General features: G+C 39.1%; 1 protein-coding gene across 4 annotated transcripts in view; it reads right to left on the bottom strand.

Moving 5' to 3' along the window:
- LOC139960854 (3-oxoacyl-[acyl-carrier-protein] synthase, mitochondrial-like) overlaps positions 1-20,558 on the bottom strand; it is a 31,511-nt gene extending 10,953 nt beyond the window's left edge. For 2 of the 4 annotated variants that reach the window (XR_011790638.1, XM_071959483.1), the window contains exons 1-5: positions 11,850-12,031; positions 9,692-9,808; positions 7,589-7,653; positions 6,259-6,366; positions 5,549-5,620 (exon numbers count right to left, since the gene is read on the bottom strand). Coding sequence is in view for 1 of the 4 variants with exons in the window: in XM_071959483.1 (XP_071815584.1) it covers positions 5,549-5,620; positions 6,259-6,366; positions 7,589-7,653; positions 9,692-9,808; positions 11,850-11,991 (504 nt within the window). In the remaining 3 variants the exon portion in view is untranslated. Of the gene's footprint in view, positions 1-5,548; positions 5,621-6,258; positions 6,367-7,588; positions 7,654-9,691; positions 9,809-11,849; positions 12,033-20,111 lie in introns of those variants that run through there. The other 2 variants (XR_011790639.1, XR_011790640.1) reach the window with 2 other exon arrangements.
- Between the last annotated feature and the right edge of the window lie 1,343 nt (positions 20,559-21,901).

A 21,901-nucleotide genomic window follows, 5' to 3' on the forward strand; every position in this document is an offset into this window, starting at 1 on the left:
TCCAACCAAATGACCCAAAAAATCCAACGAAGCATACCCAAAGAAACATTTCGTGGGACGCACCGTCAGCCCTGCTCGTCTGATACGATCAAGCACCCCCTCAACTGTACTTAGGTGATCTCCCCAATTTTCTGTATAGATCAGAACGTCGTCAATGTAATTGACTACGTTGGGTATCCCCTCAAGCAACCTGCGCATCATGCGTGTAAACACCGCAGAAGCGTTGATGATGCCGAATGGCATCACCTTAAATTGATAGAGGCCGTCATGGGTAACAAACGCCGTTTTAGGTCTGTCGGTTTTAGCCACTGGGATTTGCCAGTATCCCTTTGTCAAATCTAGCTTAGAAAGGAACCTCCCTTTGCTTATTTTGACCATTAGTTCCTCCTGATTGGGAATTGGTTCTGGATCATACATGGTGACTTTATTTAATTTACGAAAGTCTACACAAAACCTGTTCGTCCCGTCCCTCTTTCTAACCAAAACTATGGGAGAAGCGTAAGGCGAGCTTGACCGCTCCACAATACCCATTTTCAGCATAGTCTGAACCTCTTCAGTTACAACTTTACGCATACTATGAGCTAACGGATATGGCTTACTTCTAATCGGATCATCCGTTGTGACTGGTATGGTATGCTCGATTAGATTAGTGCTACCAGGCAAACCAATAAGTACATCTTCAAAATTAGACAACACTGTTTTGAGCTGTTTTTGCTCACCCTCATCTAAACGATCACATATGTTTGCATCAGTACAACCCTCGGTCGACTCGAGCGGAGGATTATCAATTCCTAATATTTGCAACTCCTTTTCCTCCTCAGCTAAGACACTCAAACCTACTGTGTCTCTTGAAACATACTTTTTCAAAAGATTAGCATGAAAGGTCTTGACCTTACCCTGTACGTCAATTCTATAATCATTCACGCCTATCTTAGCCAATACACCGTATGGACCGCGCCACTGCATGGTCAACTTGTTTGAATCCGTGGGGAGCAGAATCAAAACCTTGTCCCCAGCCTTAAATCTCCTATCTTTAGTTTTCGAGTCGTAATACTTCTTGTATCTAGCGGACGATTTTGCTAATTCATCCCTTGCTAATTTGCACGTTTCATCTAACCTCTCCCTAAGGTCTAGGATATACTGATAAGTAGTCTTTACTTCCTCTTCATCCACCTCGCCCGACCACAATTCCCTTAAAATGGTCATGGGACCTCTCACGGTCCTACCATAGAGTAATTCAAAGGGAGAAAAGGCTAGCGACTCCTGTGGGACCTCCCTGTAAGCAAAGAGTAACGCTGGCAAAAACCGATCCCAATCCTTGGGACGTTCAGCGCACATTCTTTTCAGCATTCTTTTCAGAGTCCCATTGAAGCGCTCCACTAAACCGTTACACATGGGGTGATACGGTGTTGTGGTTAACTGTTTGATCTGAAGAAGGCGACTTATCTCTTTCATTAATTCACTAGTGAATTGCGTTCCCATATCCGTGAGTATTTCTGCGGGAATTCCAACCCTAGAGAATATCTCTAACAAGGCCTCGGCAACACATTCTGTAGATATCCCTGATAAGGCTATTGCCTCTGGAAACCTAGTAGCATAATCTACCAAAGTTAGGATATAGCGGTTACCTCTGTCGGTAATTGGAGCGATTGGCCCCACTAAATCTATTGCTACTCGTTGAAATGGTGTGTCAATTAACGGCATTCTCCCTAATGGAGCTTTACCTACACGCCCCTTTGATACGGTTTTCTGACAAATGTCACAAGACGCGCAAAAGCGTTTGACGTCGCCTTGAATACCAGGCCAGTAAAAATTGCTTGCAACACGATCTTGAGTTTTCTTTGCACCCAAGTGCCCTGAAAGCGGCGAATCATGTGCAATACTAAGTACATTCTGTCGATACCGTTTTGGAACTACAATTTGTTTGAACAATTTTCCATTCTCAACTCGTGGTGAGGTAAATCTACGAAACAGGACAGCATTTTTCACTTTGAAAGAAGTTTCATTACCACCTCTTGTTAATCTGACTTTGGCCTCTTTAGCATCACTGAAAAATTTGAGAAATTCCGCCTCTTCCCGTTGTTCTTTTGAAAGATCCTCCCTTGTCAAACCATTTTCAAAAAACTTCCCCGAAGTCTTAAGTGGCGATAAAGGTCTTTCCCTTTTTGCCTTTTGACCTCTAGTTTGAACTGCACCACTAATGGATTCTGACAGCGACTCTTCAGTTTGTAGCCTCGAAGAAGGCTGCCATTTTGGGTTGGGATCAATGGACCCTCTTACGCCCTCTATATTACCTAAGATTACATCGTAAATTGGGCTGTTCATGACAAGAGCCTCCACCTCCCCAACATAAAAAGGAGAGTCCAACAACACTCTAGCGACTGGCACATCGCGAATCGTACCATCGAGCAATACACAACGCCTATTTTCGCCCGTAAATTTACTTTCATCCACAAACTTTCTTCTAACGACCACCGTGCTACAGCCGGTGTCCCTGAGCACCATCGTCCTGTGACCTTCCAATAACCCCTCCATTACTGGCATATTTTCATTTACACAAACCGCGCTTATAACTGGCAAATTTTGTGCCCCCATTGGTTCATGACCTCTATGAGCTTGGCATGCGCCCGCGCTTTCATCGCGCTTCTTAGAGTTTTTCTTGTCCTGCGCATTAGGATTTTCGCAACCGGCCGCCCTCTCAAAATTACCACGACCCCTTGGCGGATTATTCCTTTGCGCTCTACAGTCGCGGGACACGTGACCGTATTCATTACAAGTATAACACCTTTTACTCTTAGCCCAATCTTTAGACTGATCATTTTGTTCGGCTTGCGAACTCTTCGCATTTACCGCGGCAGGCCTTTTGTCAACCTTTTTACCCCAATTCTTCCCATGAGCTTCAATGTACTGATCGGCCAATTTTGCTACGTCGTCTAGGCTTTTTGGCTGTCTCTCTTTTACAAACACACCTAGATCTCTATTGAACCCATTGAAAAGCTGTTTCTTTAGCATCAAGCCACACAACCCTTCGTAAGACTTAGTGGTATTAGTTAACTCCACCCACCTAGTCAAAAACCCTTTCATTCTCTCCACAAACTGAAGGTAGGTCTCACCACCTTCCGGTCTAGAATACCTGAATTTCCTACGAAAACCCTCTCCGTTCAAATCATACTTTCTGAGCAATGATGACTTTAATCTGTCGTAATCCTTAACATGCTCGTCTGGTAAGCGAGAATATACTGACAACGCTTTCCCTGTGAGGACAGAGCTAAGCAAAACAGCCCATTGCGTTTTAGGAATTTCGAGAGATGTCATAAATCTCTCGAATCGTTTTAGATACGAGTCTATGTCGTCACACTTTTCATCAAACGCCGGCAAATCCGGTCGTTTGCGATAGAATTCTTGAACAGAACTTGAACTGACAGAATGTTGTGTAGCATTTTCTTCAGCAATTCTCAGCTCTAATTCTTTTAATTCCCTAGCATGCTCTCTCTCAAGTACTCTTTCTTCCCTTGCCCCATTTGACTTTGTTTCAGCAAATTCATTAAGGTCTTTTCCTTCGAAGCCCAGTGTCTTTCCTAATTCTACGAATTCCTGAAAACTCATGGCTACAGAAAAGCTACAAAAATATTCACTACTGAAATCACATAAACCTCGGCACCCCCAACTCCCTTGACCTAACGTCAAGAGAACCAATATAGCATGTGCTGTAATACATATCATTTCATGAGAAATATGATGCAATTAAATACATTTGCAAACAGTCAAAGAAGTCAAATCATTTACACATGTCAACAGCAATCGGATGCAGAAAGTCGAGCAGCTAGAGATTGATTTTACCCTGCACTTCCACCAAAAAGTGTCACAAGTAAAGGAGTAATCCCCCACCTGGACACGTCTCAATCTGCTTAGCGTTCGACACCCGAGACGAATGACATAAATAAATGACAGACCACCAAGAATTTTGCGAAATGAAACATATAATTTATTTACAACTCGACCAATGACTTTTTGGTCTCGACAAAAGAAACATATAAATACCCAACACAAAAATACACACGTCGGTTAGCATTCGCTAACCCGACCAACCCTTCCAAATAACTCTACTAAGGATTTGCCCTATCGCTTAATTTTTCCCTATCGCTTAGATTTCTTCTCTATCTCTTAGATTTCTTCTCTATCGCTTAGATTTCTTCTCAATCGCTTAGATTTCTTCTCTATCGCTTAGATTTCTTCCGGCTGGTACCCTGCAGGAAGCTCCAGACGGTATGGCGAGCCCCTCACACCAGCGTAGCCGTCGGGCCCCAACACTGCAACCGGGATCGTCCTATTAGTAAATCCCGGATTAACTTGGTCAAACGGCCAGGGACGTAACACACAGTAAAACGGCCCTTTGCGGTGTACATATACACAGAAATGTGTCCAAAATGATTTCGTCGAATAAGACAAGAACGGATACACACAGTAATCCTCAGGATACGCTGATATGGCTTAGGCTAAAACGCAACGCCACAAAATATCAACGTTCCCAGTCTTTAGGCTCATACAAAGAAGCCTAGGCTCATACAAAGAAGCCTGGATAACGGCTAACACACAGAAGCCGAGGGATAAGACGGCGAAGACCGGACGGTGGTGAGACTCACACAGAATGCCTCATCCAACCACACCCCAATCCTTATATAGCGACCTTAAGTTGACCCCTGCCCTTACCCGCCAAAGCACAATCTACGAATTCCGATGGACCCGTTTCCCATTATGCACTTGCTCGGATCTACATACATTACCCGAGAAGAACCCGTCTCCCCATTGTTCACCTCCTGGAATTTGCATACATTACTCGAAAGAAGAAATGAACAATTTGCAAAGGCCTAGGCTGCCCTGTGGAAATTTCCACCCACAAGGAATGCTAAAATACAATGCAGGCGTGACAGGGAGAGAACAAGAGAATGTCTTAACTTTTTGCAGGCTATGCTGCAAAAATGACTGCAGTTCTATAAGTTTATACAAACCAAAATGTCTCCCACAAGAAAAATCTGCAAATCCTTCCTTGTTCCCTTACACATGCTGATCCATTCAAGTTCTATCACATTGTAATGTGTGATTGAATTAATGTTGGCGTCAACTGTGCGTGTGTGACGGTGTTAACAATGTTTATGCGTGTGTCGGTTGTGCGTGTTGCTTGGGATGTGTGTGGTGCATGATTTGTTTGAATGGTGCGTGTTGCGCATGTTTTCTTTAAATAGGGTTTGGAACGGATTAGGAGGCAGTTATTACTTAGAGTATATAAAGACAAGACGTGTCCTGTTATATTGGTATTACTTTGTTTGTAAAGATAAGATATCTTGGTAAGACTACTTTGAAGTTTGGCAACAAATACACTTTGACGTAGTGACAAATATTGCCCTCTGGTGACTGGACTCTTTATTTATTTGTTAAACACATAAACGTATAACTGACCAGTAAGTGTTGTTCACTGCATGTTCTAGATTGATGCAAATCAAAATCATTTCTTTTCATTAAGGAAAATGGAACAAAACAGATGACTTACCTTTGTCTCTAGTGTTCTACCAGTGTCAACAATTTCCTGGAGTCCTGGTAAACTGACACCAACAGCCATACCCTACAAAACAGAATCATTATTATAACCAATTGGACAAGATATTTAAAGATTCTTTCAGGTTATCGCTTGGACAAAAAATTCTTATTGTATTTCTTGATGGTCCAAACAAATATTGATGCCCACAAAAGGTAGCAAAAACAACAACCAAGGTGTATATGGCAGGAGAGCTGTGTGGGTTTGGTGAATAGAACACCAGCTTTGGGCCATTAAAATTTAACTTTGAGTGGATCAACGGCCTACTACTATTTTTTGTTTAATTTCAGTTCCTCCAAGGTGATGGGGCGATGCCAATCTACTATTTTGAAGGTACAGTATTTACTTACATTGCAATCTGTATATGATGTAAACAACAAGTCCTTCACGTGATGATCTCAAAAGCTTACGTGATTGTCCAAACAGAAATTTGGTCATTGCATACAATCGAAGTACTGGTCAAAAGCTTGCCCTAGAGATGGGCTAATTTAATTGAATTAAGACAGGTAAGAAAAAGCAACTAAAGAGTTTGCAGAACTACTCAGATTGAGTGCTTTTATTTTTTTCTCTCTTTTATATTGTTTATTTCTTCTATTTTATATTTTATATTTTGATCTTTTTCTTTCTCATATTCAACATTTGTTCACTCAAAATCAATAGCTTACTGTGTCCAGTTTATCTTGATCTGATGTCGGTTTCCATTTGGCTTGACAGAGGGCTTCCTCTGAGGCAACAAGAGCGAACTGAGTCACATCTTCTGCTATCTTCAACTCCTACAGGATAAGTAAAAGCAAGAGATTTTCAGAATCTTCATCATCCTTCTTATAAACAGTTGTCTTTTTTACAATAACCAATTCCCACTCCACTCAAGAGTCACCCAGTTTATGACTTTGAAGTTCTGTAGTAAAACCTCGGCAGAGTGCTGTCTCCTGGTCCAAAGAGTTGCAATTAAAATACTGGTTGTTATCTGTATGCAATGTTAACAAGGCTAGATACAACTGGACAACTACATAATTCAGTGCTGGAAGTAAACAAAGGCTGTTGTATTTCTCCACGATAGCCTACAAAAGCACCCATCGTGGAAGGTCACAACGGCTGTCTTGCCCAAATTCTTTGGCTGTAATTTGGCAGCTGTGCCCTTTCACTTGAATGCAATTCCAAGTAAATAAATAAAACCATTTTACAAAATGAAGTCCACAAAATAAACTTCCACAAGATAAAGATCAGTTAATATCAAACTATGAGTCACATATATGTGTTTGCATACTTCGTGATTTTTACATTATGTTAGCAGAGTTAAAACATGATTGAACCAACCAATAGTATGTGTTATGTGTTCTGCTTCATATTCATAATATCACATAAAGCTAATACTGATGTTTCTTTGACTGTCCAGCAACATAATTGTTTTTGGCCTTGGTGCCCTACTACCAAACAATGTTTGACCTTGGTGCCCTATTTGATGACCTTGGGGCCCTCCCAAATTTATAACAAAGAGGCCCAATGGCCTTGCCCTGACCAAGCCTTACTTTCAGCCTTGTAACTAGGCTACACTAATAGCTGATAGTTTTTTGTGTTTTTTAAATAATCTGCCTGGATTAAAACTATTATCTCATAAATTTAGTAAGAAAGACTCTTTCCAAAGTTCAAGAAAACTGGGTTGTAAATAAATATGTTGTAGATACAATCAATCATTGTTACTTTATCACTTAAAGCCACATTTTTGAATAGCTAAGTTTACTTGCAATGACATTTGTTTCCTTGTTGCCTACCAAAAAAATATGCCTGTACATGTATAGGTTGAATATAAATATTTTAAAAAGTAGATAATTTGATGGTTTTGATATTGTAAATGGTGATATCAGGAGCTAAACTGGGGGCACCTACTAGTAACCCCCCCCCCAAAAAAAATGTGACTTAAGATTGTACTATCTCAGTTCAACAAAAGGCTAAATTGGGATAAATTTTACACACTTTCACTCATACTGTACTCACAGCTTTCGTAAGGTGACTCGGAGCATGAAACTGGCCGTCGCCCTCGCCCCTTGGAACCAATCCAGCTGTTGGTAAGCATCAAATAATATTGATAAAAGCACATTAAATATAATCGAATAACAAATGCAGATTAAAAATGTAAATATAACAATTACGTATATAAACCACACCAAGCAATATTGGGTACAGAAATATTTTACTGTCCAGATGAATGATATCGAACGGATTAATCATGCTCATTTTGATGAGAGCATATATGTGGATCTAAGGTAATACTAATAAAACAATTATTGATTAATTGATTGATTTATTTTATTTTATTTCATCATGTGAATATATATAATGTGATAGGAAGTCCTCTAAAAAACCTTCAGATGGCTTAACAAAGTACAGGGATGAGACTGAGCCGGGGAAAAAAAATCTGAAATTTATCGATCAAATTTAGAATTTTTTTGTCAGGTAAGGAGGGCTTAAATGCAAAATGGTGGACTCTAGATGGAATCTATCACATCACGGAACTCGCCAAAAAAGTGTGGAATTTCTGCTTGTATAATTTATCCATTAGCTTTTTTGAACCAAAAAAGGGCTTTTTTGCTTGCTTTGTGCTACTTGATTCCACCACTGGTCAAATTCGGTGTTCCTTCCCTTCACAGTCCAGCATGTTCGGCAAAAAAAAAAAAAAAAAAAAAAAAAAAAATTAAATAAAAATAATAATAAAAAATAATAAAAAACGCGAATTACGAGAAAAAACGCGAAAATCAAAAAAAAAAAATCGGAAATCCGCGTTTCCGCGGAAGAGTCTCATGCCTGAAAGTTGAGGACTACCTGTAAAGAAAAGGAAAAAGAAAACAAAATGTATAAGAAAATATGAACATTTTCGATTAATAAGATGCAATTATTGGTTGAATAAAGTTTCTTCTGAATGATTTTGCAAAGGGTTTATTTGTAATAGCGTCTGATAGAGAATTCCATGTTTTGATTGTACGTGCCCTTAGTGATAACATCCCCATTGTAGAATTATATCTGTTATATATAATGTGCATTGCCTGAAAATCTGGTATTGTAATGATGAACATCACTGTTACTTATTAAGTAGTCATGAAAAGCATTGAACAACAAGTAAACGACAACAACGATAACAGTCCATTCCATGCCTTATAAGCAAATGTAGCAAGATTAACCCTAATAATGTCATCAGTTTTTAACAACCTAGAACGCTTAAAAAGAGGATTTGTGTGGTCCTGTGGTTTGGCATGTGTTATATGGCGGACTGCTCTCTTCTGCGTAATATAACTGGGATTCAGATTGGTAGATCTAGTACCAGACCATATGTTACAACAATACGTAATATGTGGCAGGACTAATGTCTGGTAGAGAATCTTTAATATGTGTTGTAGCAGATAATGCTTAAGCTTAGCTAAAACACCGGTGTTTTTTGCAACTTTTTTACAGACAGTTGTAATGTGTTCACACCATTTAAGTTTATGATCTATATAAACGCCTAAAAATCTAGTGCTTTTGACTTGTTGTAGTCGTTGACCGCCCATAGTTATATCAGCATTCCATGTAAAATTGTAAGAAGTATTAAAAACTATATAGTTTGTTTTATCAATATTCAATGATAATTTGTTGCCAGCAAACCAGTCGCTGGACTTGTCTAATTCAGTTGATACTTCAATATGAAATAAAGTACTCGATTGTGGTACGAAGAAGATATTTGTGTCGTCAGCAAACAAAACAACTTTAACTTTACCAGAAACTTTGGTAATGTCATTGACATAAAGGATGAAAAACAATGGACCAAGAATAGAGCCTTGTGGCACACCACATTGTATTCTCTCCGGTATTCTCTCCGGTATTATCATCACTGATTACAAAACGTTTTTTGTCGAAAACTTTACATTGAGTAGAAATGTAAATATTGACAAACATGATTTCATACTGATTATAGACATGAATTCTGATTAAACATGATTTGTAAACTATCGAGGATACTAATAACTCAGTGACCAGTGAAAAGATTCGCCAAAGTTGTTTTGGCTACCCACAAAAGACATGAAAACGAAATAAATGGTTCAGTTCTTTCATCCTCAAACATCTTACCTACTTTACTTGGTATTCCTTCATATTTTTCTCCACTCAGCAATCCAATGCCACTCTTGCCTTGAAGTAATTTTGACCATACATTGCTGACACCAATCCCCAACGGTGTTACAACTCCTGGAAGATATAAATTATTCACAACAGACTGTGATGGTATGAAAATAATGATTTCAGACAACAACTAAAAATGAACAAGTTCTGATAAGTTTGGTCATCTTCATAACATTCGGGTAATGTGATTACTTTGTACTGTAATTGGACACTGTAAGTTATCAGTGTTACTGTAACCTACAGTGCAGACTACCCTGCATTTTTATCTTTTTAGCCGTGACCAACTGATCATGGTTTGGTAAGAGATGTCTGACATTCTCCCTGAAGTTCCACCAAGATCATAAAGCTTCTTATACCAGATAAAAACTTGTGCTGAAGGGGGGCGGGGGAGGTGTTGGAGGGGGGGCTTTGATTTAAGTCCTTGTGATCCTTTGTGATGATTTCCACTTCCAGGGTCTGGTTACTAATACTAGTTTAGTTTCTAGTTTAGTAGAAAAAAAGGATCAGGAGGGACACTTAAGTCCCCATCAAGGACCCTATAGAGAGAGAAAAGAAAAACTGAAGACCAAACACTCAGACCCGATTACAATGCTTAAAGTGCTTGTCCAAAGCATTCTTAAACCCATTGACACTACTTGCAAGTAAAACTTTCTCAGGCAAATCATTCACAACCCTATTAGAAATAAAGTTATGCTGAATATTAATCCTACTATGTGACTTTTGGAGTTTAAGACAATAACCTCTGGTACAACTACTGTTAGCAAACATGAAAAAGTCGGTAAAGGATAAATTGTCGAAACCATACACAATCTTGAAAACCTGGATCAAGTCCCCAAGTAACCTCCTAAGCTCTAGTGTGGTGAGATTCAACAGTTGTAACCGGCTATAATAAGGAACACTCTTTAAGGAACTAATCATCCTAGTAGCCCTCCCCTGGACCTTTTCAAGAACTTCCTTATCCTTAGCAAAATATGAGTTCCAAGCCTGCACAGCATTCTCCAGATGAGGCCTAACCAACTGCTTATAAAGCCTAACTACGATGTCCTCTTTCAGAAAACTGAAGTTCCTCTTGATCATACCTAAAACCCTATTATATACCTCTTTTAGTAGCTTCAAGACAATGTTTAGAAGGTTGCAGAGATGAGTCAATGTAGATACCTAGGTCTCTTTCAACAGAGACCTCCTGTAACTCCACACCGTTAAGATTGTATATAAACTTTTGGTTACTGTACTACCAATGTGCATTACATTGCATTTATCGATATTAAAAAGCATTTGCCACCCCTGAGACCAGGAAAAAACCTGATCCAAATCCGTTTGAAACTTCTCATAATAGCTTTTGGAAGAGACCTCAGAATACAATTTGGAGTCATCAGCAAACTTTTTAGCTGTACACAAAATATCTCTGTCGATGTCATTTATATAGCAACAAACAACAAGGGACCCACTACAGACCATTGTGGAACCCCACTAGTAACGTCCTGCCAAGAAGAAGCACAGCCTTTAATTACCACCCTCTGTTTCCTATTACCAAGCCAATTCTCGATCCAAGACAGTAAATTCCCGGTAGAAATACTAGATGATGGTAGGCCTATACTGTAAATTCGCTTTAGTAATAGCATTAAAGTTATTTTAAAAGATAACTGTGATCTAGATCTATCATCTAGCTTACTTTGCTCGGTGGCTTAGTGCTTTCAATTCAGCTATGTGATTTCATCAATTAGTTGATCAGATTCCGCGGGAAATAGAAAATTTATACTTGTAAAGGTTGGGAGTCAAACTGCTCAAAGCAAGGAAAAATTTCCCTTACTCTGTGGAATAATCCATGAAAGTGTCTCAGATCACAAAATTGATGATGCCTTGTTTTGGCTGCATTTGTTCATGCTTTGTATATTGAAATTGTGAATGAAAGTGGTTACAATTTGACTATTTGTGCAACTACATATGTATAACACAGTAACGCGAATTTAGTGAACACGCGAAGTTACAGTACCGTACACCATGCTATTACTACACAGCAATCTAAGTAGGCTAGGCCTAATCGCGAATCTAGTACATGCACAACTCTGTAACCTTCATAATTGAGATAATATGACAATCCACTTACCTATTCCTGTTACTCCAACCCTCACTCTACCACTTTCACTCACTATACCACTCGAGCTACTTTGGCTTCTAAATGGAATATTTAAAGTTCTTTTCGCGCTACAGAAGAGAAATAAAGATGCAGGCCCGACCACGGTCTTCATTTTCTTCTCTTCGAGATCGAGTTGAAGTTCGAAAACCCCACATCAAGCAAATTCGGTCCAGTATTCGTCACAGAGAAATGGTAATCGATCATTGGGTGCTATGGAGGTATTTGTTTAATTGTTTTGGATGGACTTAAAGTTACTTCACACATCTCGCTTCTACAACCGTCTAAATGACTGATATTCATAGCGAGATTTCAAATAAACAAATAGGAGAGTTTGTTTTCACAGTGAGTTTTTCAAACTAACATGATTGATGAAAGAGATGCCCTTGGCAATTATTATTTAGGCAAATACAAATAGCGCCACTAACTTTACAACAACATTAATTTTCTATCAGGATGAATTTTCACGGGAAGGAACTGGATGAGTGGTAGAAAGAAAAAAAAAAAACTTGAATATGGTTAATATTTCAGCGAATGTCCGGTAAATATTCGCAGCTTTTGAACATCGGCTTTTCTGATACCCAAATGTGGGATTCCGTTACAACCACATACGTACACAGGAGGGCAGAGAGGGCTAATGCCCCACCACATGCACCGACATACCTCTACTTACTTAGAAAAATGGGGGTAATGAGTACATAGCCTACGTTTCTATTTGTTACTCGTCAACGAGGGATTTACTACACGGCAGTACTAAATCATTCAACTGGATCCATTGTATTAGCAGAAGAGTGTTTGGCAAACAAATGATAAAAGTTCGTTTCATTCACCAGACAATACATCTAATTTCCGATCTTATTTCTTTTCTTTTATAGAAAGTCACACACTCAAAACTTGCACAGTTTAAAGAAGGGAAAACATATGACATGAAACGTTCGAAAATTCCATGTCTCATCTGGGCCACCGTAATTTCTACCATAATTAAATAATGCTTGTGAAGGCCCAAAAACACCTCGGTCCTCCTGTCCCTCGCATAATGTTTATAGCATACTACCCAAGTATGGAGTATAAACCAGCATGCACGGTCACGTGAAACCTCTCAGGTATTATGAGCATGACTAAATAACTCATTTAAAGCATGAGAAACATGCTCATTTCAACTATCCGCGGGTTAACGTAACACAGTTTGGGCAAATGTTACCATTTTAAAATAACTAGATGTTAACCAAAACAGTCTCAGTACCGTGCTTTCATCACAGGATAATGCACGAACGGGTGTATGGCGCAAGTAATGCACGAAGCCGTATAGAGTTACTGTAGTTCATCCAAAAATAGCGTTGAGCCCCCCGTTCCTACGGAAGCGTAGAAGAGACATGGTGATAAAAGAGAAACAAACTCGTCAAAATGACAAAATTCAGAAAAATGACGTTTTGCCGAGTTTAACAATTCGTCAAAACGACAAAATTATTAAATTTGCCGAGATACAACAAGTCGTCAAAATGACAAAATTCTAAAAATTGACGTTTTGCCGAGATACAACAAGTCGTCAAATTGACAAAATTCTGAAAATTGACATTTTGCCGAGATACAACAAGTCGTCAAAATGACAAAATTCCAAAAATTGACGTTTTGCCGAGATACAACAACTCAATACGTCAATTTTCAGAATTTTGTCATTTTGACGACTTGTTGTATCTCGGCAAAACGTCAATTTTCAGAATTTTGTCATTTGACGACATGTTGTAACTCGGCAAAACGTCAATTTTCAAAATTTTGTCATTTTGACAACTTGTTGTATCTCGGCAAAATGTTAATTTCCAGAATTTTGTCATTTTGACGACTTGTTTTATCTCGAAAAAACGTCAATTTTCATTTTTTTGTCATTTTGACAACTTGTTGTATCTCAGCAAAACGTCAATTTTCAGATTTTTGTCATTTTGATGAGTTATTGTATCTCGGCAAATTTAATAATTTTGTCGTTTTGACGAGTTGTTAAACTCGGCAAAACGTCATTTTTCTGAATTTTGTCATTTTGACGAGTTTGTTTCTCTTTCATCACCATGTCCCTTCTACGCTTCCGTACGTTCCTGCATTATCCGTGTGATAAACTCACGGTAGACTGTTGGTTGATCATGTTCAAAACACAAAATAAGTATCAATGTTCATGTTAGTTGTTAAACTTTAATAACAACGTAGAAAGGAAATAACCAACATTTGTCTCGAAACAGTACCCCGTATTTAACTTTTATTATAGTTAGGAGTATCAAAACAAACTGGTGTCAAGAAAATAAAAAGAATGACGTACACTACTACGCAGTAAATTGAAAATAACGTTATACAATTAAGCCTGAACGATGTTACGTAAAGCATAGTATACAGAGGGAGCACAGAGCTTCTCCCGTCCAATTGCTCTTTGTTCAATCGATCCCCGTCCTATCGCTCCCCGTCCTATCGCTTCCCGTCCTATCAATCTCCGACCCGTCCAGATTTTTAGCATTAGGAAGCATCGCAATCGGGTTTCCTGTTAAATTTAAATATATACATTACATCCTTGATTGAGTCATTTAGATAATTGACAAAATCTGTAACTATAGACATCGGATTTGAAATCAAATTTGCTCTATATAGGCCTACTTTTTCGAACATTATATAAGTTTAGCAAGTTCTAAATGATTATTGTGCCATGGCTTATTCGTTTGGATTTTACGTCATGAAACAAACATGCTGCTTTTGTCACGCCCGAGGAGCTGGAGAACAGCATAGCAGCCTGTATTGTCACGTGCAGGCGCGGCGGAACGGAAAAATTATTTGGGGGGCTAATGTGTGGAGACTATCTAAGCGGAGCGCCACCACCGGTTGGCGCGGAGCGTACACGAAAATTTTGGGTTTTTTCAAACCCCCAGATGGCCGGAAACGGCACTTTCCGAGTGTTTTATGCTGCGAATACCTAGCCCTAAAATATGGGTCTCAAGCCTGCAATTTCTCAGATTGCACGTAAAAGTCTGTAAAAACATTGTAATTTGTATATTCGATGGTTTTTTAAGAGAGTAGCTATTACTCGTAGTGTACTCGCAAAGATGTTTTTGAGTGTAGTAAGGGCAGTGGCGGAACTAGAGTATTGGTCAGGGAGGGCAAGAATGGTCTGTAGGGGCGCTTTCGACACTATCTAAGCGGAGCGCCACCACAGGTTGGCGCGGAGCGTACATACAATTTTTGAGTAAAGATACTCCCTAGATTGCAGGAAATGACCCTTTCCGGGGCCTTGCTAATTTGCAGATAAACGGAGAATAAAAAGGTGTCGTCGCCATTTTGTCGGAAAATTACACCAACAGAATATGACAAATGTCAATAGGTATATGAGAGCGCAATAAAATAGTCAAAAATCGCGAATAAGTAAAAAGTAGTGAAAAGCTGAAAAGGGAGCCAGCAGTCCATTTGAGTCCGTCAGGGGGGGGGGGGGCATCCGCCCCTGACTGTATATATGGACGCTCCGCCACTAAGTAAGGGGATGTTGGAGAACTGGCTGAAATGAGGCAAGTCATTGGCCTAAGACGAAGTTGTGTTACGCTTACCGGTACTCACACTCACTGCTTCCACTTTTCACTGGGCGTGAAGACGCGGTTGGGGTGACAATGTGGTCTATAGCCAGGTGACGGGCCGAGGGTCCCCCAGCAATTACTAAAATTATTACACCTATAGAGTATACGTGTGCATCGGACAGATCGACAAGTATGCATTGAAAAATGGGCAGATGCACGTTTCGGAGCCTTGGTAAATATTGGGGGGCTTATCATGCATTTGCCCCCTCAACTTTTTTATTGGGGGGGGCTGAGCCCCCCCCAAGCCCCCCGGTTCCGCCGCCACTGGTCACGTGACATTATGAGATACAACAAAAAAAAACTTGCTAAGAAAAGCGGTGACTACATAGCACCTGTGCACGGAAACTAAACAACCAAACCAACCAAACTGTTTGTTAAGCTGTTGTACGCTTTTTGGAAGACTTCCTTCACACTGTAAATTTACACGTGAAAAACAAATAAATAAATCAAATCAAACTACTGCGTCAGAAGAAAGACGAGTGTACAGCATGTACACTAAACACCAATAAATTTAGAGATTCATTTTCTCTTTATTGTATATATATATATATATATATATATATATATATATATATAGGAGGCTGAAAGTTTTTTCACTGTTCTTGATTTTCCAACTCATTACGATTTTCATTTATATATATATATATATATATATATATATATATATATATATATATATATATATATATTGATTTTTTTTTTTTTTTTTTTTGTTATCAAATTTCATCACTAAGCCCAATTTAAGCGGGGAACAAAATTTCGCTTTGTTTTGGTTTCAGGCGCGTAGCCAGGAATTTGCCAAAACTGTAGGCAAACTATCAGAGCCGTAGATACGGCATTGAAAACTATCTAAGCTTAGCGCCACCATTTTTGGAGCGAAGCATACAAGAAAATTTTGGCTGAAAATGCCTCCCAGATCGCTGTAAATGGCACTTCCCAGGCCTTGTAAATTGCATCTTCAGCATTTTCTTTTTTGAAATTACTAACAATATCGTAAAAACATAAAAAAAGAAATTAAATAGGGAACCCATATCGATGTGGATCATATATATGAGTGTACAAACAGATACTTACTGTACACGCATACACAATAGATGCACAGACATGATAATAATGATGAGTGGCAACTATACGGTCACAGATCAAAGAAACGACCTCGAAGTGTCATTTACCTCATGCAGCATGTGTTGGATGAAGGTTTCGCCACCGCCAAACATGATTTGGATAAATAATGTCACGCATTATTTTCTATTCATAGCCACACAAAATAAACTATGCCACCAAATATTGGTGGGATATTATATACTATATCCCCTACCTAAAATATTGGGGGAGACTTGTCCCCGTCCCTCCCCCCCCCTCCCTCATGATTGCCGCCCATGTGCGAAACTAACTGTTTCACTGTCGGTTATCGGTATACATGTTTATGTCTTTGTATTCCTTCTTGAAACTGTATGGCTGAGTCATTTCTGTTGGTGGAATTGAACCACCTGCAAAATAAATTCTGCATCACCTGAACAGATTTGTGAAATTGCTAAAACAGTTAGCAAAAGAGAAATCAAAAGCAATAGAACCATGTAAACTGAAGCCGTTTAAATCATTCCCAAGTGTTAACCATTTTGTGAACACAAGTAACTTCAAATGCCAGTGTCCACACTGTAAGAATTTCACTTACCGTAACCACATACCGCACAACTTTCCCTAACACAGAGAACTAGGCTAGTGCAATTATACTACACAATACACATGCTATGAAAGTGAAGGTTACAGAATTGAACACTCTTGAATTCCTGATATATAGGCCACAACTCTGGTTTTCAGCAGAAAGTTGATATTGGAGTTCACACTTCCAGCTGTAAAGCTGGGTGCTTATCACTCTTATGTACACAAATTACATGGCCAGGCAAGACCACTTTTTAATTACCCTGGGATAACTTCAGAGTTGGCTTCTTTGCAGAGTGATTAAATATTATGTTACTGTCATTCCAAAGAAAGATTTATACCTTCTTAGACAGATAAGACTCATAGCCAGGAAATCAGAGACAGTGGATTTGTTGACTCAAATGATTATCATTGGATGCAAGGCTGCATAATTTGTGTCAATTTCTGTAGGGGCATATCATGTCATGTCTGCCTAATTTTCTGCAACCCCAGTTTCTTGTGCCCTATTGCATTCCTTCTTGTACCATTGCAAGTAACAAACATGTTAGCTAGCAATGCTTCCTTTTTAAAACATTTTTGTAACAATTAATGATAAACATTATTTAGCCTAGGAAGCTGGCTTATGTAGTATGATTATATTTTGAAGTTGATCAACCAGACAACCACTTACCTAACATCATAATATGCTATTCAATTAGTATTAGGTAAAAACATCATAAACTTGGAAAAACATTGAAACACTTGGCAACAAATAGGTTGCTATATGATGTTGCTCACCGCTCAGGGAGTGACATTTAACGAGAAAATCAAAAGTTGTTCTACCATGTGCTATGACAGTGAACTTGCGAATTTGCTCTTCGGTTTGAGATGAAATTAACATGTACCTGTAGCATTTCAAGGCGTTTTCATCTCCCGTAGGATCTGACTTGCAGGCTGGTTGTTGCTGTGAATGTCATGTCAGTTCATAAGGGGGTAATTAACAACACTGCAAATACTTTGTGCTCAATCTCTCATTGAATTATTTACCTAATCAGCCAAGAAACAACATTTATTGTTTTTTCTAAGTCTGCTTAAGTTTACTTTCTTAAGGCCACATAGCTAATGATGGTAAAACCAAGATATTTACACAAGAAGCAGTTCCTGCTGAATATGCCATTCTAAAACCATTGCCATGGAGTTTTGCATATTGTAATATAGTATGTATATCCCCATCATATTACTTTAAACATTTGCTTCCATGCCTCTTTGTCTTAAGAGTAACTGCTTACTTCCTGTTCATGACTTATTCACCCTACACCCACATCATATTCGTAGAAGCCCCCTTTGTCTTAATTCCATGAAATACTCATGCTTAAACACAGATGACAACCTGTTGCATCTCATGTGTATTACAAATAAGGTTAGTCATGGTCATCTCCATGTGCCTTAGTAATTATAAGTAAGACCAAGAGTTTATGTCACAGAGAGGTTATTGCCCCCTCACAGGAAGTTGAAATGACTTAAATACTGTTGTTTTTTAATATGTAAAAGACTAAGATTCCAGACTTCAGAGACTGTACTTCAGATACACTCCAGCAATAAAGCTCATATTCTATACAATTATATCTATGTCTGGAGTTTCTCTTTATCTGTTGTTCATTATACTTATTTAATAACGGAGCCCAAACTAATTGAGCCGGAGCACACCCCAACGTAACAATATATACATTCACAAAGCGAAAGAACATATTAAAATTGGGGCCAACATAGTACTGTACAGTAGGTCTTTTAAAGGAATCTCTAACAAGATGAACAATCAAATATTTACTCTTTACTTCTTTAGCTTCCAAGGGCAAACTTGTTAATTGAGACAAATGTTATCAATCTGCGCAGTAGTAGCATGGTGGGCTCATAATTGACGCACCTAAAAGGCATTGAAGAGTCCCCCCAGACTGAGTGCAGCCATCTGAAAAAGTTAACTTTATGTTGCTTGCAAGTGACCTTTTGTTTGTGTAGCTACAAAATGCAGACAAAAATGAAACGTGATACCTTGTTATTTATTTTTTAGCCGGACCTAAGATGTCCATCGCTGTATCGTTTATACACTGTGCTGTGGGTATTGACCGCAGCTGTACATACTGACTGTACATTTGTGTCCAATTACCGATGGTAGCAAGCTGTGTGTGTATTTTCTAGGATCAATAGTGGTGTCTAGCACTTCTGTTACACCTCATTCGAAACTAGGTCAGATTATCGGCATTAGACGTTTCTTTTTGCATGAGTCTTCACACCCTTTAATGATTTGATTAATAATGTCTATCAACGAAAAGTACAAATCACTCAACTGTATGAGATTTTTATATGTGTAGTTCCTCAAAGTTGAAATGATCTAAAAGTATTTATTTTTTGTGACTACGCATCGTACACTGAAGCAGAATTAGGCCACAAAATGTATTCCGTGTCAAGTTCTTTCATACCCCCGCCTACACTGACGCATTCATCAATAAGCTAAAGTTCTGTAATGTTGGCCTAAGTATACATTTATTGACTTTTGATGCTGTTTGCTTTGCTCTGAGCCGCTAAGCTCTGACAGATCAGTCTCAGAGAGTAGTGGTATCATATTAAGGTAATTTTGGTTATTTTTAGGGAGTAACATTTTCAAATACCAAGAAACTTGCAAAACTGGGGGAAGGCTTTTAAAAAAACACAATTTGATCAGCACATATCTGTAATGGATTCAAATTCATGGAATATATAACTCTGCTTCGCTGCAAAAAGTTTAGGTTCCCTTCTGTAACACACTAGTAATCTATTTGGAGGTGCGTCAATTGCGGGGGTGTGTCAATTATGAAACCTTCACTATATATCCTAGCAAAGTGATGAGTGCAAAGAAGACTGATTATAACTAGACGAAAACAAAGTATGTTAAAAGACTCTTTGGTTACTTGGTGGTTGGAAATAAATAAACAAAGTCATTCATCTTAATAATTCTTACCTACCACAGCAACTGCTGGGAAAGTTGGTTGAACCTCTGGAAGTATCAAGATCATGAGCCTACCAGCCTTATGCAATACAAAGTTTGATGATTCCAAATACTCCATAAATCGCCATATGGTACTATAAGTTTAAAGATAAGTCACCAAGAAAAAGTCTTTAGTTTTACCACGAAATGGAACTAAACGCTACATTGTTATAGCTGCAGTACACCAGTGTACAGAATGGGATTTCGTGGAACCAGTCCATGTATTATCCGATTAACGAAAACAATTGGCGAATTTTAGCCAAATTTCTCTTCAAAGGCCAAGTCATTCTGCTGTGATAAACTAATGAGTTGCTCCTGACAATTCCTCCTGGAGCTTCGGTGACTTCATTTTTCCATCCCCCCACCCCGATGTGCGTCACGAAATATGAAAATGAAAGAACTTTTCGACGAACATCCCGCTGCATTAATAACTCCGGTGAATGAATCTGGTGATAAATCTGAATCCTGGGATGAATTCTGGGATTAATCTGAATCCTGGGATGAATCCTGTGAAGGCTGTGATGAATCCTGTGATGAATCCTGGGATAAATCTGAATCCTGGAACGAATCCTATGATGTATCCTGGGATGAATCCTGTGATGAATCTGAATCCTGGGATGAATCCTGTGATGAATCTATTATCTAAATCCTCTGATGAATCCTGGGATGAGTCCTGTGATAAATCTTAATCCTGGGATGAATCCTGTGATGAATCCCAATCCTGGGATGAATCCTGTGATGAATCCTGGGATGAATCCTGTGATGAATCCTGGGATAGCTTCAGGTTGGTAACTTTGCGATCCGCGTTATGGTGGCATACTCTTATTAGAGTCTATATCAATCCGCCCGATTGTTCGCCTTCAGGAAAAGTGCCAAAAAGCAACGGGGGAACATCTTTTGTGACCTGTTATCAATCATAATCTAGTTTTTATGGCTTGCATGTTGAAAAGCATCATTGGAAGTACATGTGGTGAGAAAAGTGGGTCAATTGAGGAAATTTTAGACCCCTTTAGGCCTCCCAGGAGCAGCGTAGGAAATTTGTTTACCAATGAGTGAAGAGGTTTGTTTACAAGTGACGAAAAGTTCCGGCTCGGAAAGCAAAAAATCTACATGGTCATGATACGGAAAATTGATAGTGCCATGAAAGGCCAACTTGTCAGCTATGCGGTGATGGGTAGCGTTTAGCTAGTGAAAACTTCTATCTAGACTTAGAGACCACATGACTGGGCGTATACTACCATAGGAACATAGACTTGTCAAATCGTTTCCTATGGAACGCCTAAAGGGCTGTAATTTTTTTGATAATTCACTATGTCGTCGAATAAAATTTGACTGAAACTGAGATATTAGGCCGATTAAGCTCCCCGTGTAGGCACTTGCTGTAAAAGATCGGCAAAAGACGTCATCACCCGGGTTTCGAACCACGGATGCAAAAAAGAGGCTCGATCATCAGCTCGCACAGTGCGCCAAGCCATCGCGCCACTGTATGGACTGAGATATTAGGTGGATTAACTAATACTTACAGCTCCCCGTGTAGGCACTTGCTGTAAAAGATCGGCAAAAGACGTCATCACCCGGGTTTCGAACCACGGATGCAAAAGAGAGCCTCGATCATCAGCTCGCACAGTGCGCCAAGCCATCGCGCCACTGTATGGACTGAGATATTAGGTGGATTAACTAATACTTACAGCTCCCCGTGTAGGCACTTGCTGTAAAAGATCGGCAAAAGACGTCATCACCCGGGTTTCGAACCACGGATGCAA

The sequence above is a fragment of the Apostichopus japonicus genome, chromosome 20 (assembly GCF_037975245.1).
Source record: "Apostichopus japonicus isolate 1M-3 chromosome 20, ASM3797524v1, whole genome shotgun sequence".
In the NCBI taxonomy this organism is placed as follows: domain Eukaryota; kingdom Metazoa; phylum Echinodermata; class Holothuroidea; order Aspidochirotida; family Stichopodidae; genus Apostichopus; species Apostichopus japonicus.